The sequence below is a fragment of the Barbatula barbatula genome (assembly GCF_947034865.1).
Source record: "Barbatula barbatula genome assembly, chromosome: 19".
Lineage (NCBI taxonomy): Eukaryota > Metazoa > Chordata > Actinopteri > Cypriniformes > Nemacheilidae > Barbatula > Barbatula barbatula.
In genome coordinates, this window is record NC_136782.1 from 10,373,874 (window position 1) to 10,393,097 (window position 19,224).

Here is a 19,224-nt window from a genome sequence, read left to right on the forward strand (position 1 = left end):
CGTATGAGGAAAACATTTGTAATTAAAAAATTGTTCAAATTACTTGCCGTTTCATAACCTAGACATTCAACTGACTGTCATGTTCATGTCACCTGACTACAACTCATTCTGCACTAAAAACTTGGCCTTTCTTGACATAAAATTTCGCCCAAAATGTTGTCTTGGTGGGTAACTTGCAACCACTGTGACTGTCTTATCTACTTTCTTAACTGTTCTGTTCATAATAGAGGCCAGTGGAAAGCTCTTACACAAGTATTACAAGGGTGATCTCTGGCATTGAAATGAAAACAAAGGAAGGTTTCTGGTGCAAAATACATTTACATATATGTTTATTTCAACAGTCAATACTTATGTGGATATAAAAAAACATTACAATAATAATAATATTTGTTATGATTTTCAAAAAAAAACTATTTACATCTTAAGAGAGAAAAATTACATATGATTTATGAGTATTTGACCAAAATGACAAATTAACAATGCACATTAAACCAAAATTATAATTCATAATTCTAAGATTCATGTAATGGGATTATAAAAGCATCCGGGTCACAGTTTTTGTAGCTTTGTAGATTTTTGTCTTTATACTTCAATTCAATTTAATTAAATTTTTGTCTTTATACTGAAGTCTTTATACTGAAGCTTTCTGCTTGTTGTGTTTGGCAAACCACTCGTCACTTTTATCTGCAGCGATGGCCTGTGAAAGACACCAAACAGACATTTTTTAATGTGGTTTGGAAGTGGAAAGCAAGAATTATTGTATACTGTATAATGTGGAGAGACTCATTACCTTATCTAGTAATTCATTTCCATTTGGGTCCATGGCAGAGAGTTGCCTGAATGCCTCATCACCCACAAAGCATATCTCATGACCGTCCTAAGCAGTATATGGAGATCAGAGTCAGCTCACCATACAGTCAGGCATTTAGTCTTAGTAAAACTTGATCATAAAGACTCACAGGATCTGCAAGGATAACAACTTCCACTGTGGCCTTTCCAGGTGTGTCTAGACTCACGAGTGGGGTTAGGAGTTTGTGGTTTTCTTTTTTCATTAAGGCCTCGATATCTGGTAACTGACAAAATAAGGGCCCTATTTCATTATTTCAAATATGTGTGCTCCAAAGGAACAAGACACCAAGAATATATAAGGCTATTCATAAAAAACAATAATGTTCTTACCTGATCTCGAGGGCAAGCAAATGCGACCCTACCAAAAGCAGTTCCATGATCCAAAATGCCTCCAATTTCCTGTAGCTCCAACTTACACTACAAAAGAGTCAAAGCACATAAGTATGCACGTGTAAAACTTTCCTATGAAATATGAGTCCTGAGGTCTGGGTGAGTGACATGTCCTCAAGATGTAATTATTGCCAAAAATATATTTAATCAATCTTTTTTTAGCCAAACCTGATTATCTGAGAATCCCATCAAGACAGTCTTTTTGTCCTCATTTTTCTCAATAACTTTAATTCCCAGCAGGGAGGACCAATAACGAACAGAACGCTGCAAATCAGACACTGCCAAGGAAACTTTCTGGACAGGATCTTTGCCAGGAAAAAAAGCAATCGGCACAGTTAATTGTCACATTTACCAAATATATCCTGAACCATTTCATAAAACAATAGCCTAAATCTACATTATATGTTTTGTGTTCAAGTAAAGAAAGATACCCACCACTGTCAGGCTGATCTTTATCTATAAGGTAGAAGCGGTATCCTCCTGGGGCTTCAGTCATGTACAGATAATCTTCAACTTGAGTAAGAGGCCAACCTAACCTCCGAGCATTACTCACGGCCTGACTAGACTGCAGAGTTAAACCCTAACAATACATTGTGTGAATAAAAATGAAAAGAGCATAAATTACATCACATTGACTTGTGTCTTTTATATTTCAAAGAAAAAGTAGGCGTGATTTCAAGGCAAAGTAATTTACCAGAAAGTCATTTCCAAGGCGGTATTCACCCACTCCATAATTATAGGTCAACTCTGCCACAAAGTGGTTGTCTTCTGGTCCAAAGCCCACCATGGTTTTACTCCACTTTCCATCATATGGACTGAAAATATGAATGCAAGGTAAATACATAGATACAGATAAATAAACATCACAACAATGTTTAGATTTGTCAAACATGTCTACAGTGACTGTCAAAATCCAAACAATATCGTTACATGTTGACATGAGACTAACCCGTTACAGGTTGCCTTGCAGCCCTCCTCAAATTCTTCATGTCGCAGAATCTATAAATTAGAGTTTGGGTTGTTTATATTTGGATTTTAAACTACATTGAGGTAAAATATGCAACGTGTCAAACCCTAATTTTGCCAATTCATCATTAACTGTCTTATCAGCAATATTAGTAAGCAAAGTCCTCACTGCGTTTGGAAGGCAGGAAAGTACTTTTACAGAGATGTTAGTTGTCCTACCTTCATTCCTAACACATCTCTGTAAAAACTCGCTGTTTTGGTTCTGTCTCCTACTTTAAAAACGAAATGAAGAGCTCTTCTGAATGCCATCGCTCTGTCTGACACTAGTCTTCCACTGACCGACTGAAAACAATATGCTCGTTCGACTCGATGCGAAGGTGGATGATATCAAAGTACCGCGAGAGCGACTCGAAACTAGACTTTCTATCGTTTTTCGAATCGCTCTCGCGGTACTTTGATGTATTTCCGCCTGTCGAAGTCAAACGCTCGTAAATTCTGCGTCGATTCACACACCTCATAATCGACTGCTCTGCGTTCGACAGCGTGCAGGACGTAACCAATATAAGTTTCATTTTTACGATCTGCCATACTTTGAATGAACATTTTTTATAACGTATCTAATTAGATAATATATTCTAATACAAAACAAAAAGTGGTATTTAAACCAAGATTTATTCTAGGTAAATTCCCCCCGGTGTTGTTGTTGGTAGGTACAGTCCGTTCCCGATGACGCAGATGATGTCAATAAACATGGCAGCGCTCATGTACAACGTGAGCCGTGGATTCATTTTAAGGGAAAATGGTTTGTTATTAAGAGGACATAATCCGTTTTTGCTGGACTCGAGGACATATGTTCGAGCTCTTCGGCGGAGACCCGTGACTGTTTTATACCCTGATGGTGAGCGAGAAACACGAATTAAATCAAATGAATCAGCCAATAAAATCAATGAAAAGTTCTTGAAACAGGGACGTGAAGGTACTGACAAGAGTGATGGTAAACACACCAACGAAAAAATGAGACAGGAAGTTGCAAACAATAGGACTAACCGTGTTAACGAGGGGATTAAGGACAGACTTGGTGGGCTGCGTTACGAAAAGGCCCCTGCGGGGGATAAGAGACTCGCGTGAGTACACATACCTATTAATGGAGGAGAATGTATACAATATTATTTTACTGGATATAGAGCTAAATATTCTTTAAATTGTTCTATGCAAAATAAAAAACATCTTTTATTTTACAATGGTATAAAAACAAACCACACTACTATATGTAAACTGCAATTGTTTTAATGTTAAACAGCTGATGGTGCATAATGGTATTTGTAATGGGAAAGGTTCGAATTTGTTTTCTAAAAGCATGACATTTGTTGTTCTCCCAGGCATGCGGCAAGTATTGGCCGCTCCAGAGCTTTTCGTGATAAGGAAGGTAAGGTTCTGCTGGAGGGGAGACGTCTCATCTGTGATGCTCTTGCAGCTGGAGCGTCTCCTCATATGCTGTTCTTCAGTGCAGTGGAGAGACTGCAGGAACTCCCTTTAGATAAACTGCAGCAGGCCAAACTCATCAAAGTCAAGTATGAAGACATGAAGACCTGGTCTGATCTGGTCACCCCACAAGGTGTTATTGGTCAGTTGCAGAATTGAATCAAGCATCTTACTTCAATACGCAGACTTTTCCAAATTGGTGTTTTCAGAATGTGTAATATGCTCTCCTTAACTTACAGCCATATTCTCAAAACCTGATGCCTCCCGTCTGGCATTTCCAAAGGACACAAGACTACAGTCAGTTCCTTTGTTCCTGATATGTGACCGTGTGCGAGATGCTGGGAATATCGGTACTATTTTACGCTGTGCTGCAGCTGCAGGCTGTGACCGTGTTCTTCTCACCAAAGGTGTGTGTAACAAATTTTTCTTGGAATTTGATTGGCTGAAACATTGACATGTCATGTTATTTGCACTATATAGGCTATTTTGCTCATATTGGTATTTTCCTTTATACAAAATTTTCTTTGCACTATTATACACCTGCTAAAATCTATTCAGCCACATTGTATTAATTTAAACTTTCTAACTATATAAACAAAACCTTGCCATAACATGTAACTATTGTACTTGATATATTTTCCATGGTCATCAAATTATAATTAAAACAATTATTATCTCTACTATAACACAGGCTCAGCTTTTTTTGTCCTTTACAATTTGAATATCTGGGTAATAGGGTCATTTATATTTCGGGTAATTAATATTTATATGTGTTAACTGTTTGCACTTCTGGTTAATGCAAATTTATATTTCACAATTTCTGTACTTGTACTCTTCACACTGATAATAAAGTTGAATTATTAATTTTTTTTTAGGTTGTGTGGATGCCTGGGAGCCAAAAGTTCTCCGTGCAGCAATGGGAGCTCATTTCCGCCTCCCTGTATTTTCTTATTTAAACTGGAATGACATCTCCAAACACTTACCACTGGATATCACCGTCCATGTAGCAGATAACCGTAAACATTTTACCAAAGACCCTGTATCAGACACTATACCAACAACTCCAGAAAATGCGAGTTGGAGTGGGTACATTGAAAGTGACTCTGAAGAGGAATTGGATGATGGACTTGCACTGCCATGTTTGAAGCAGCAGGTGTACCATGAGAGGTGGGCTCAGAGGAGCACGGCATTAGTCATCTGTGGAGAATCACACAGACTAAGTCTGGAGGCTCTGCGATTCGCTGAGAAAACTGAGGGTAAAATACTTTTTGTGCCTATGGCTGCAGGAGTGGAGAATCTGAACTCGGCGATGGCTGCTAGTATATTGCTGTTTGAAGGCAGGAGGCAACTTCTGTTAGACAAAGGGCACAGAAAATCAAGATCTAAATTATACTCATGAGTTTTATCTGTAATGTATAAAATCTTAGTCTTCTCACTGAGAAGGGAGAAAGACGATAATAAAACTGGCACTGGTTATGTGAACACAAAAAAAAAATGGATCTAAATATAAAAGGCTAAAAGGTTCTAAAAATATTTGGTCAAAATTGACCGCCATAGGAAATTAATGGGGAATTTTTTTATGTGTGACTGATTTTCTTTTATTTATCGAAACAGTACGAAACTTTGTGACTTTTCTAGCATTTACTATATGGACACAAAATCAATAATGAATGTGATTCTATAAAACTAAATGGTCCAAACAAAATCTAATTTTTACTACTGACTGCAGAAGTAAAGTAAAGTATTGAGAATAGGAATAAATATTGTAATATTTATAAGAAAGAAAGCAATCATAATTATTGCATTGATTTTCCAGAAAACATAACATTCACTAATAATCTCAAAATATTGTTTTAAAATGTATTACATTAATTAAACTGAAAAAGAAATGTGAAAAATTATAGGTGTTTGGTCACTTCTGACCAAGGGAAGTATGACTGTAACCCCTAAACAAGGACCATGGCTAGAAGCAGGAAACAAAAATTTACGTACAACAGTGGTCAACTTGAGTGCACTGGATTGGATTTTAAGATTTATCATTGTATACTGCATTTATGGGAAAATATAAATCATTTGATTATTGAATGCATATAAAAATGGCATACTGCACGCAGTTAGATACTGCAGATAAATAAACAGGAATATTAGTCTTTACTTGGGCACTATATCAATATATTATTTAATTGATATCTCAATCAATTCAATTATTCTCAATCCTGACAAAGCCACAGGTACAAATAAGAACACACATGTTTGACATTGACTTTTAATGGCCATGAAGTCATTTAAAACAAAGACAGATAGAGACTTTAATTGGCGACATTTAGTAAGGAAGCTTGCAATTCAATGCTGTTTTTGTGCCTTCAAATATATCAGACCACTTTAATACAGAGGACCTTCACAGAAAATCCACTTAATTGTCATTCTTGTTTGAGATGGGAACAGATCAGTCATTCAACATCAAATATCAACAAGAAGTGGGCTTAAGTCATTTTATGTATCAACAACAGCATAAAAAACAGCTACGCAAAGAGTAGACAGTGCTTCTATACACGGATATTACCATCAGCTTGTTCATGTATGCATATGTATAAGCACCCAAAAAAAAAACAGAAAAATCACAGCTGTACAGAACATATGGCGACATAAAATGTGCAAGGTCTTTGAAAAAATAAAAACACATCTAACTAAGCTATAAATGTTCTACGCTGTTGATTCGTGATATCCAGAAGGAAATACTTATAAAAGCGAATAAGCAAGAAGAAAAACAAAGTGTTGTTCACTTGCAGCTCTAGGGTTCAATCTAATCTCTAAACGACAATCAACTTAAAAATCGTTTATTCCGTCGGCGCTATAGTAAATGCAAGGCACCACAGGAGGAGGCGGCCACATCATGATAGAGGGGCACATAATAAACTTAAAATAAGTAAAAAGTAAGTTTCTGTTTGAACAGTCTGAAAGGGAGAGAAATAGAGCACGCCTGAAGGTCAAGGGTCAGATGGAGATTCGGGTCAAAGGGTTGGGGGGGTTAGTGCTGTCCAGGATTCACCCCACTTCAAATGGGCTCTGGTTTGAGCTTCTCAGCCAGAAAGTCACTAACAAACTGTTCTACCACAGCCGGTGTGATCTCCTCCACATCTTTAACGTATTTGGCCCGAGCCGACATGTCCAGGATGGTGAGAAGCGGCGCAGCCTCAGGTAGGTTGGTGTAGTCCCGTAGTGAATCAGTCATATCATCCTGTAAGAAAATTAAAAACTTTTAACACCAAAATTTAAAACAACAATGTTAATAGAATATTTTTAGGCCTACAAAATTAAACCATTCAACTTTCTTCTACAAGCCATCAAACTATATAATGCCTTTATAAATATTTATGTGAATATAGAACACAGCACTAGAAATTCTTTTTTCTACACTTCTTTTTTAACTTGTATATTTATATTGTGTATGTATATTTATTTACTGTATATTTTACATTAGGCTATATTCTATAGCAAAGCGTCTACCGTGGATTGTAAACCAGAAAGTCGGAGACAGATTTAGTGAGCACTTGAGAAGCATCAACCACAGACAGACCGATTTGATTACTTGAAAGGAAAAACTAGTGAAGCAGTAACTCATATAAGTTGATCAGCATGGCATCACATCTGTATGCCACCAGAGAAGTGACAATATCTTTGAACTAGCTCAGGGCTCTTCACCCACCGAGCTGAGATCTCCTATCACCCCTGAGAGAAGGTTCTGCCGGGAGGATCAGAAGGGGGTAAAAACATCACATTGCGGCTTCTGAAGGAACTACTCTGGGAAACATCAGAGAGATTCATCACACTGTGCGTGCGAGAAAGTTCTTGTTATTCCGATAGGGGTTTTTTTAAATATATGAGCCTGTGGAAACAATGGGAGGCGGAGTGATTGTATTTCCGGAATGTATTTTGCAGTCTTGTGACTGCAAGATGTGATTTAACCCTTACAACTCAAAATCGTGGAATAGCAAGCTTAACCCACATGGATACATCATTAATAATTAGGTAAAAGGCATGTTTGTGTTAATATTTCATGTTTGCTACAAAGAACCTTTTTTAAAAAAAACGCATATTCGTTTGGTCGATTTAAAATGATTGTATTTCTCCTTGTGTAATCCCTTAATACATGTCAAAAGACAACAGTGAATTTGTGTGACACAGCAAAAATACAACATACGGTTATTATACTTCTGACCACAAGAAGGCAGCATGACAAAAGCTTGAGTTCTTTGTTCATTCGATCTCTGACTGGCTTCCAAACTATGAGCAGTAAATGGATTAAACCGCACGATCAGATCTTTGGCCTGTAAAAGAATGGCTATGCTGTTTTTGCTGCCTAAAAAGGACAAGAATGCCAACAAAAAGTTTGTGACCTCGACTTCAAGCAATAGTGTAACAGACAGAATGGAGGTATTGTTACATTGGGGTAATAAATGAGCGTTTTAACAGTGGCTGTATGACATCTTAAGACCTCTTCTACTACCAGAACATGCAAATCCATATTCAATATAAAATGAATAGTTCACCTAACAAAAAAGTTTGTGTCATTATTTAATTTTGTAAAATACAAAATGAGTTTTGGTTTTCAAAAACATTTGACTATTTCCAAAACACACACAACAACAAATTTAGAAAAGATTGTAATAACTTACAGTATAATGACATTTAAGATTTTATTGAATCATATGTAAATTAATAAAAAATATGTTTTTTACTAGAAATTAAAATGTATCATTAAGAAAGGAATAAAAAAAGTTAAAGCCAAAGAGGGCTTGCAGGAAAAAATGGTATATGTTGATGCATGTGTAAGCAGATATTGTAAAAAAGGTCATAGCTCGACAATATATGATACAAATTTGACTAAATATCATTACATTATTTTTGAGTGAACAATTCTTTTAAAGGTTAGATGAACATTAATAAAAAGGTGCTGACTGTGATTTTCCTATAATATGGATCAGTGTGAAAAGCAGAAAATCACAAATGGCATCACTTCCTTCACCATGGCCAAGATGCATTTCACTGTCCAATCACAGCCTACATAACACCGCGTCGAATTAACCGAGTTCAGTCAATGGGAAGCACTGCATCATGGGAGACAATGCTTGAAACAATGTGACATTTTAGCATCGAGGATGACTGACAAGAAATTCTTCTGTTGTGAAGATCGTGATCTGACGAAATCTGCTAAATCTATCCTTCAGTGGACCAAATACAGTGAGAAATGGAGCCTGTCAGCGTAGCCCCTCCAGGCATTAAGATATGAAAAGATTACATCTCCCAGGCTGTCTACCGTTTTATGGTAGCCATGCATCATCTTTTGTGTAGCAGCTAACCCTGTGTAAACCGTTTGTCCACCCAGACCGGCTCTCATTAAATCCTTTCTGTCTGATGTCATCACGCAACCGAGTTTTTAGGCAAGTTTAACAATCAAAGGTAGTTTATATGGTAAGATGTAGGTTAGGGTAAAGGTTTCGTAAGACTTAAAACACCAAGGATTTAGTGAGAGCCCACCCAGACCCTTCACACACACACACACGTGCAGCCCGCAGCACTGAGCTCTGTATGTAGATACACAGGGTCAGACTGTTGCTGCCTCCAGCTGTTAGCATGATAAGGGCCAGTGTGTTTACCGAATTGCACCAGCCCTACAACGTGAAGTTTATTCTGCCTATTGTGGGACTGTAGCATTCCATAAGCATTAGCCATCTGCTCATGCAAGCAAATTCACGGTTTTCCGATTGGCCAACTCGCTATCAAGGGACCGTTCTGATTGGTAATCTGGGAGAGCTGCATTCTGAAGCTAAGAGAACACAGCAGTAGACTCCTGGACATTAGGTTCAAATAAGCCCATATAAAACAAATCAGTGCAGGAATGTGTCTGTCTCTCATTGCAGATCTGGTAATTTGTCACTGATTTAAGAAATACTCCCGGTAAAATGTCATTTAAGGTCTAACTGCAGTATTTGAGACATGAAGATAATTACTACATGAAATAATATAGACTTGTGTATCACTCTATAAAGCTTGAAAAATGACAGCCCAACCTCTTAAATGGGATAGTTCACCCTAAAAATGAGAAAATGTGTCATTTATTCACCGGAATGTTGGTGAAGACTTGTGTATATAGCAATTTCTTCTGTGAAACACACAAGAAGATATTTGGAGAAATGTGGTTTTGTGTCCATGATCAATGAAAGTCAAATGGGGGTCAATGTTGTTTGGTTACCGACATTCTTTAAAATATCTTCTTTTGTGTTCTGCAGAAGAAAGAAAATCATACAGGTTTTAAATAATATGAGGGTGAGTAAATGATAGAAAAAAATTCTTTAAGGAATTTTAATCTGTAGCATATGTTGACAAAATTAAATAATAATAAATAAAAAATAAATACAGTAATACACATCTTGCATTTAAGGTGTACTTTTACATTACACATTGGTATGCTATGAACTTTGCTAATGCATAGCAAGTTGTTTTAAAGTCCCCGGTGCATTTTGGGTTTGTGTAGTGGACAGGGTTCAGTGGGACATGCACATGTGCCGAGGAATGCCTGAAACTCAAACCACGGCATTGCAATATGCCATTCCAAGTACCTACCATATATGGATGTCACACACGCACATACTGAACAGTGTCAACTAAGTTTAAATTAAAAGAAGAAATAAGCAATTGAGGATGGTGAGACAGAAAGTCAGCTTGTCATATACAAAAACAAGAGGTCGGTGTTATGAAAATGCTGACTTTCCTTCCACGTGACATCCAGTGGAGAGTTGAAAGATAGAGAGACGATCAGGGAGATGAGAGGGAAAAATGGCACAGCTGTTTCGGCACCCTCTGGGTTTAAGGTTTGCACTACATGTGTTTGCCATTCATCTCCAGCTCTTCTTATTTACTGCATGTATGTGCTGATGTGTGCAAGACATCTTCCCAAAGGATTGTTTAACACAAATATACACAAAGAAATGACAAATCACACTTGTGTGTAAAAGCAAGCAAACACTTGAAACTGTTGCGGCAAGAATGAATGAGTTTAACAGATCCAAAATAACACTCGCTAAATCAGGCTTATAGGAGGTTTTATTACATGCATAAATCGACAGACGTACCTCCCCAGCCACGAAAAACAGCAGTGGCGTCTCTTCTTCTTTAGCCTTGTATTTGGCCATAATCTTCTCTGCGATTGGTTGGATGAGCTCTTTGGCTGGCTCAAGCTCGCCCTCTTCCTCTGCGTCTGAAAGAGGACACGAAAACATTCAAATGGGAATCGTAAGACTTGTATGACTTTCTTTCTTCTGCGGAACGCAAAAGAAGATATTTTGAAGAACGTTTGACACCAAACAACATTAGATCTCATTGACTTCCACTGCATGGACACAAAACCACAGAGACATTTCTCAAAATATCTTCTTTTGTGTTCCACAGATGAAAGCTTCATCTATTAATGTTCTGTTGGTTGTATTCTGTTTAAAAATGGGTGTAGACCTCCATTGGATCAGAGATGTTTACGTTTTCTAAAGTGGTCATATATTAAGATAACAAACATTTATAAGAAAGGTTTTGTTTTTAATGAAACATCAGTTTAGATTTCATCACAGCAGATCTGAAAATAAAATTAGGAATCAGGGACAGCTGAAACAGCTCACCCACAAACAGCACCAGACAGGGCCCTTCGTGAAGCTGCACGGCGTTGGATTCGCTGAGCTCCAGTACGGGTCGCGGGTGCCACGGAAAGAGCCGGCACTCAGGGTCGTTGAGAATCTCCACCCGTCCCTGTCGCGTGATCATGTGACCCTCTGTGTCCAACAGGATCAATGTGGGGATACCTAAAGTGGAAAAAGATACAGCAGTTTCATTGCTCCAAAATACCCCTTTACAATAAATGTTTTTGATCTGATTTGGTCACTTCATGAAAGCATTTTGCTTCAAGTGAGACCAGAAAAATGACACAGTGCTGGAAAATTTTGAATTCTTAAGCTTGTCTTTTGGTACCCCTACTATTGAACAAAACTCAAAAGTGGCATTCATTCTTATAAAGGTCATACACACACACACGTCCATACGGCCTGTGGTCACTGATCTCGGTCGAACACTCTCTACCTCTCTTCTGAGATAGAAATCTTCCTGCTGTATTAGTGGTCTTATCACACACAGGCTCGACTTCAGGCTCGAGGGAGCGTTAGTATCATCTCATCCAAGACGAATTCCACACATTCCAGTCGGGATAGGCCAGGTGCCAGTTCTTTCCCTCTCAATACATTCCCTCCCCATGAGAAAGAGGAGAAATCAGAAGATCACGATAAGAGAGGGGGGAAAGAGACATCATCTCTTTTGTCTTTCAGTGTCTATTGTATGTGTTCTATATTTACTGAGGTTGTTTACTTGTATTGAAGTAATGACGTATTTTTTTTGAACTGCTTATTTGTTTGTTTTATGTTTGTAGGCATCTTCTTTGATAATATGAATATATCATATTTGTTATGCCAAAATAAAATGTATAATTTCCATATTTATAAAAAAAAAAAATGGCAACGTCTACTGTGTTGAGCAAAATGAGTCTACTTTTCACACACGTCATCGGCTTTTTTTAATGATGTGAATAGAAAAAGAGGAAAGAAAAAGCGAGGTAGAGAACACTAAGAGTAAAGAAATCTTAATTCGCCGGCCACATTCCTGAGGTCCAGCAGCCAAGTTTGCAGTTCCTGGCAGGTTCAGCTGTACCCAGCGATGGCCAAAGTGACATCCAACCACACACAGTTACATCAAACAACATTCCTCCTCAAGACACTTCCACCTGAGCCAAAACAAGTCTACAGACGTACCTTGGATTCCATAAAGTCTGTTGAGCCGTGACCTTCTGGCCTCATCTGTGTACGGAACCGCCAACCATGGCATCTCGCTGAAATACTGCGTAAACGACTCTTCCGACCTACATAAGAACACACCGCAGATCTCAGCACAGGGTTTGTGTATGAAGAAGACTGTGTTGGGGGAAGTCAGTAATGGGCTGTTTCACGATTAATCGCATCCAGAATAAAAGTCTGTGTTTACATAATATGACCGTGCACGGCCACAGTGCATATTCATTTTTGTAATTATAAACACACACATATGTTTAAAACAAAAAATGAATAAATACATTTATATATATATATAAGAAAAATAATTTACAAATATGAATATATACATGCAAATATATTTTAATATGCACAGTGCACAGACATATATTATGTAAACACAAACTTTTATTCTGGAGGCGAAACTGTGCCCAATGAAAGTGTTCTTTACATCTAAAATAATCTGTGTAAATGTGTATATCACTTATGCATGTCTTACCTATCAGCACTAACGAACACAATCTCAAATTTCTGTCCCAATTCTTTCACTTTCCGGTATGATTCCACCAACACTCGGGTTAGACTACGACACGGGGGACACTGCAAGAGAACGCACACACATAAGCACACACAAACATATTTATAAGATATGACACGATCTCCTTAAGGGTTTCGGATAATAAACAGCAGCACTTAGCGGACCTACAGCACTTACTATAACTCTCTCTGCAGTTCAGCACTCAGCAAAAAATAAATAAATACAACAAACTAGGGCCTAGGGCTTTTAAACTCATCCACTCTTTAATGGTTTGGAGGCTTTCCGGTGCTACACACAGTCAAGATGCTTCACTCAGGTCTATTTAAGAGACTCTCGTCTCGTGTAATTGGACTTTCGAATATTGGCATATGATCTAGTTCAATTTGAAGCCCATTCTGGTGTAATTCAATGCATTAATACAGATTTGTATGTCACATACACAGATAAATGCACGTGCAACCTGTAGTCTGATGTTCTGGTAAACCCTGGTAGACTGTGCAAGCAATACCATTTTAAGAAATATATGCTTAAAACAAATTTAACTTAAGAGGAATGAATAAACCTATCATTAATGTTTCAAGCAACTCTAAAACATCCGCAATAAATTTGTTTATTCGGTAACACTTTACAATAAGGTGCTATTTGTTAAAAATAAGTTAATGCATTAGCTAACACGAACTAACAATGAACAAAACTTTACAGCATTTATTAATGTTAGTTCATGTTAATGTCAGCATTTAATACGTTATTAAAATCAAACGTTGTGACTGTAAACATTAGTTAATGCACCATGAACTAACATGAATAACTGTATTGACATCAACTAACATTGACAAGGATTAATAATAAGAATATTTGTTCATAGTTAGCTAATGTTGCCTAATGCATTACCTAATGTTAACTAATAGCACCTTACTGTAAGTTTATTCACAAAACAATATCATAAGTCACAACATACAAATAGCAATAACAATATTAACATGGATGTGCCACAATGTACAAAACTAATTTCACTAAACTTTACAGTTCAATTTGACAGAATCTTTGAAACGAAATAAAAATGTCAGATTACAGAAACCAGGCCTTGACAATAACAATGTCCTGGACACCCATCTGCGGGTCTATTTTTAATGCATATTACAAAAACATATAAAGTAAACCACCGATGACTTTATTACCAAAATAATGCATAGTAACAGCTTTAATTTTTTAACGGTAAACTTCGGGCAAGTAACTTTTTTTAACTAAGTGATTGACAACCATTTGACAACAGTTAACGTAAATCCCTGGAAACAGACAGCAAATGTACATGTTGGGTGTAAATAACATAAAAAACATGTACATTTAAAAACTTATAAATTATTAAACAAATTTTGTTATTTTATTTCTGGTGCACCAGCTGCCAGAATATTACTGTTTTTTTTACACCGTGGCTGTCTACACCAGACGCAACCGGCATGACTCAACACAACTCGCAGCCTGTTCTATTGGGATTGCACCACAGCATCCAGTGAGGACAGAAATTATTATTATTATTTTTAATATTATGGGTCTTAATGTGTTCTATTGTCATTTGGTCGCGTCAGGTGTAGACACGGTGTTGCACTGCATTGAGGAATCACAATCAGTCATCACTAGCAAATAAGATCTAGCAATTAAAGCTTAACAGGACCCTGACTAAAATTATATTAATCGCAGGAATGCCTAATAAAATATCCTTCTTTGTTTCTGTATAGTTGTGTGTATCTGTAAGGACACTCAAAGCCACACAGCCACAAACTGCAAAGCTAGCTTTCTAATGTAACTTTAATAGAGCTTCACTTGACGCTGGTGAGGAGTAAGGAACGCAGTGTTAGAATAATAAACTGAAATTAATAGCCTGGTTTTGCGGCTCATCTTTGCAATTTGTCTGGGTTGGGAAAATGGGGAGACTGGAAAAACAAGATCCTTCCACACTGTGGGCTGGCACAGGCAAACAGCCATTCTGAATGGTGCCAGTCAAGAAATGCTTTCACTGTCTATGCCAATGTGTGCGTCATGTGCTGGCCTGAGTGTAAAGGGTGAGGAAATGACTTTTATAGTAGGAAATAACAGGGTGTCTGTGAAAAAGGTTTCCCGTTGTGGGAAACCAAAAAGAACAAGGGGTGCCCACAGTAATACCCTCCCCAATAACTGGATTGCTCTCAGCCTGATCTACTGTTTAGAGCAATGTCATGACAATTGGTCTGTCACTAAACACACAACCCAAGCGGACCTAACCCAAGCCCCATCCCAAAATCTTACTTGTTGAATAAACCTACTACAGCAGCACAGATTTCTCAGCAATTTTGTAGCCAAACAATGGCGAACTCACCCAATGGGCGGAGAAGTAAACTCCCACATAGGATCCCTCCAGGGCACTGCTGTCTGTTGTCTGTCGGTTGTTCCTAAGCAAAGGCCCGGCCACCACCTCTGCAAAGGGCTTCGGCCCCCAGGGGAACTCCAGACCTGCAGAGCGGGGTGAGAGCGGAGAAGAGGCATGACTATGATTATCGTCACACAATCCTCCATTCACTGCCAGCACAGCTACAGCTATTAAACACATGCATGTGTCATTCATATATTTATAATCCACTGTGTCTTTATTCTGTATGACAAAAGCAAATGGAGAACTGTGCAATGGTCGCATATGGAACAGATGCATATTCCAGTCATAATGTGTGGCAAACGTTCCATTTCTCATAATGCACAAGATGTAATTCAATGGCAACATATGTTTTACCATTCGGTTCCAATGGAGTGGATGAATTGTTGTATGGTTAAACGATTTAGCAAGGTTGACACTCAGCAAAATGACTGCTTACAGTGTTAGGAAACGCAATTCCATGCAACATTTCAGTGTCCAGGAACACCTGATTCCATTGTAAGTAGCAGTGAAGCTGTAAGCGACCGTAACCGTCTAGTCTAGCTGCTTGTAATTTCAGCAATTAATTGCATGTTTTAGTCCCGGAGTATTTGTTTCTCCTATTCTCCTCAGCCATTTTGCTGTGTGTATTACCACACAGGGGAACATGTGGCGCCCAAGGGGGTCGTGTTCACGTGGGAAAGTGACGTCAATACATACCCTCTATAGATCAATTGATTTACTGTTTTTTGATATCAATTTATAAGCAATGCCATACTGGCTATAGCATATCAAATTCAGTCTGTAACAACATTTTTAAAGGGACAGTTCACCCAAAAATGAATATTCGGTCACAAATAACTCACTCTAAAGTTGTTCCAAACCTGTTTGTTCTGAAATATATTTGGAATAATGTTAGCGTAAGACATTTCTGGTAGTCACCGGTGCCCCAGAAATCTCAGTTGCTAACATTCTTCCAAATATCTTTCTTTGTGTTCAACAGAACAAAGAGCTTGATTTTTTCATGCAAAGGTGGTTACAGTGTTCATTAGCTGAACTAGGGACAAAGCAATGAGTTGTTGCTACTGTTGCTGTTGTTTACTACAACACATTCAGCCAGGGTCCTTTTGTTACGCTTTACACTGCATTAAACCCACTCATTCTCAAACTTCTCCTGATCTGACAACTGTTTACACGTTTACATGTACACACGCCGCATATTCCTGTACTAACAAAAACTCTTAGCTAAGCCCCCGTGTCATCACGTCAGGTCACCAATCCCGCATGGCAGTGGTGCTTCTTGAAGCACAGAGTAAATTTTCCACGGTTAAGGTTAGCTACAGTTGGACATATAAACATATGGATTAGGCAAGCAGGAGATGAGGGGCATCTACCATAACAATCACATGACAAATTTCCACAATGTGTCCGAGATTTTACAATCTCTAAAATAAACCCCAGTGAATCCCGTTCCATATCAATGTAATTTTCGTAAATGACATTAGTCAACATTAATGTCAATATTATATAGCTGGATCACATCTAGGGATGGAACACCGCTATTGCGATAACACAATATCGATAATAAAGTTGTCTCAATATTATCGTGGTCACACGACTGTATGAAACGATAGGTCTTCCGAACCTAACATAGAGAATGTTAGAAAAATGCATAGATGTTACCTTTGGCAAGGTCTATCTGGTGCAATAATGTTATTTTATAAAAGGGATCTCATACTATAACTCATACCAACAGTCGTGATTGGAGTATAAAGAAAAGAGGATGCTTGTGGCACATTTGCAAGTCATCATTTTTCATTTTAAATATTGCTATACATACCGCACCGTGGACTTTATACAGAGGTATTCTCGCACAGTGAGATTTTGATATTGCTACATCCCTAATCAAATAGGTAAAAACATTTATCTTTGCATATTTGGTCACATAAAAGCCTCAGTCTTCTTTCATCATCTACAGCACTAAAACATCTCAGTCATGCCTTGGGCCTGTAATGCACCTTCAAAGCTTTATTGAAACAAAAAGCATTGTGAACGGCGTTATAGAAAAACTGAATTGGGGAGAAACTGAAAACTGGTACCTTTCGGATCATCCCGCACCACCAGCAGACCGTTCCGACATACCACCTTCCCCGTGGCTGCGTCGATAAAGACCAAAGATGGAATACTGGTCACCTTGTACCTGTTCCAGAGTTTCATCTACAAAGAGAAAGACCGAAGACATCGAATTAGCAGAAGTTCTTCTTTTTGAAGTTTCTTTCTTTCAGTCTAAGATGTGGGGTTTCTTTGTAGTGCAGTGCAAATCAATTTTTTAGATTCACTTTAGATTGAATCTTCTGTCAGATAAATATATATATATATATATATATATATAAATAAATGATCTTCTACCCGTGAGTTGAGAGTGAAATGTAAAATCTGAAGGGGAATTGTGAATATGACATGCAGGGGTCATTCTGTCGCTGAACCCATATACTGTGAAGATTATCTAAACTCAAATCATCTGTCTCATCTTTCTAAAAATCAATCGTCTTTTTTAAAAATGGCGATACAATCATTAGTTTCCAATCTTTAAAGAGATCACACGAGGCTTAAAAATAGACTACAAAACAAGCGGGCAGGTTAAACAGCTTCCCTTCTCCCTGAACTATAGAGAGACTTGGAAATGTGGCCAATTGAATTAAGCGTTCGCCGCAGCCGAGGCGAGACAGTTAAGAATGAGCTGAGGACCAGAATCAAACAGCTACAGGGCTGATTCAACTTTAAAGAGACATCGGAGCATCAGAGGAAATCGAGGGAAGCGGCACTTCTTTGCGCTGTCTCTCAATCGTGCCTGATGGGCTAAAAAGCCAACGATTAAACCAAAAGAGGTTCTCTTGTGTTGTCTCGGCGGTGCTGCCGTCATATTCATCCTCTCCCGGTAAGAAAGAAGCTGGTAAATTCTTGAGAATGTGAACGTGTAAAGGTGTAACGGATGAAAAGCGCTTGTGAAAGTAAACTATAGGAACTGCACCTGACTGATGTGAAACGTTCCCCATGAAACACAGGTACTACAGACATGAATGATTTATCAAAGAGCTTCTTTTCCTCAAGGGCTATGGACATACACTAGGGGCTTTTGACTGATTAATACTTTTTTTAAATGGATAATTCCATATACTTAATGCTGATGAGCAAACAGCTAAACAAAACTCAAACTAAATAGACAGTGGAGCTGTGGACACAAATATAAAGGTTAGGGCTGCACATTATTAACATATATACAGTATATAAATATAACATCAACCTTTTGGACTCCGTTGTCCCCCCACTGTATTCAATAATATTTAAATAATAGTTTTGTATGTTTATTCAATCAAAAATGAACAAATACTAATATCTTGGTTTTTCGGTTGTTTTAAAATGTATTTAAATGCTCACTTTGTCTCGTTTTAAATTATTGGCCATCCTGAGGCCCCCTTGGAAATCAGCCACAGCCATCTTGTTGAGAACCATTGAGTTACTGAAACCATTACGAAATGCATAATGTTATATGCACATTTGTGAAATGTCAATCATTTCTTGAAGCCATAAAGCATGACAGTATGAAATTTCAAGTATTTATTACGTTAAATAATATTTTAAAGTATTATTAATGTTATTTATTATGCTTTAATGTATAAGTCAGGGCACAATTATTTGCAATATTCGTGCTGTTTTTTACTTATATTATATACTTTTTATTAATCAATTACCTA

The 19,224-nt window shown here is 37.7% G+C and overlaps 3 protein-coding genes across 9 annotated transcripts in view; 1 reads left to right on the plus strand and 2 right to left on the minus strand.

The window, feature by feature from the left end:
- Positions 1-223: 223 nt before the first annotated feature.
- On the minus strand, positions 224-2,738 carry glod4 (glyoxalase domain containing 4). The gene is made up of 9 exons (XM_079481045.1): positions 2,425-2,738; positions 2,189-2,238; positions 1,934-2,054; positions 1,675-1,819; positions 1,408-1,544; positions 1,180-1,266; positions 960-1,073; positions 791-877; positions 224-697 (listed from the first exon to the last, which is right to left on the minus strand). Exons 1-9 carry the CDS (start codon positions 2,512-2,514, stop codon positions 632-634), a joined length of 897 nt encoding a protein of 298 aa, XP_079337171.1. The 5' UTR covers positions 2,515-2,738; the 3' UTR covers positions 224-631.
- Positions 2,739-2,748: 10 nt separating this feature from the next.
- mrm3a (mitochondrial rRNA methyltransferase 3a) lies at positions 2,749-5,463 on the plus strand. 7 transcript variants are annotated; one of them, XM_079481049.1, is made up of 6 exons: positions 2,911-3,103; positions 3,182-3,329; positions 3,585-3,631; positions 3,716-3,829; positions 3,927-4,094; positions 4,563-5,221. In XM_079481049.1, the coding sequence occupies exons 1-6, from the start codon at positions 2,932-2,934 to the stop codon at positions 5,084-5,086; spliced, it is 1,173 nt and encodes a 390-aa protein (XP_079337175.1). In that variant the 5' UTR covers positions 2,911-2,931; the 3' UTR covers positions 5,087-5,221. The 7 variants fall into 7 exon arrangements, with proteins under 7 accessions (XP_079337173.1, XP_079337172.1, XP_079337175.1 ...); XM_079481052.1 differs by having other exon boundaries at positions 2,970-3,103; positions 3,160-3,329; positions 4,563-5,172; XM_079481047.1 differs by having other exon boundaries at positions 2,749-3,103; positions 3,585-3,829; positions 4,563-5,436.
- Positions 5,464-5,789: 326 nt separating this feature from the next.
- nxn (nucleoredoxin) overlaps positions 5,790-19,224 on the minus strand; it is a 53,581-nt gene continuing 40,146 nt past the window's right edge. The window contains exons 2-8 of the mRNA XM_079480858.1: positions 17,569-17,686; positions 15,440-15,573; positions 13,048-13,148; positions 12,534-12,640; positions 11,358-11,537; positions 10,821-10,945; positions 5,790-6,925 (exon numbers count right to left, since the gene is read on the minus strand). Of these exons, the coding sequence (XP_079336984.1) occupies positions 6,743-6,925; positions 10,821-10,945; positions 11,358-11,537; positions 12,534-12,640; positions 13,048-13,148; positions 15,440-15,573; positions 17,569-17,686 (948 nt within the window). The 3' untranslated portion in view covers positions 5,790-6,742. The remainder of the gene's footprint in view (positions 6,926-10,820; positions 10,946-11,357; positions 11,538-12,533; positions 12,641-13,047; positions 13,149-15,439; positions 15,574-17,568; positions 17,687-19,224) is intronic.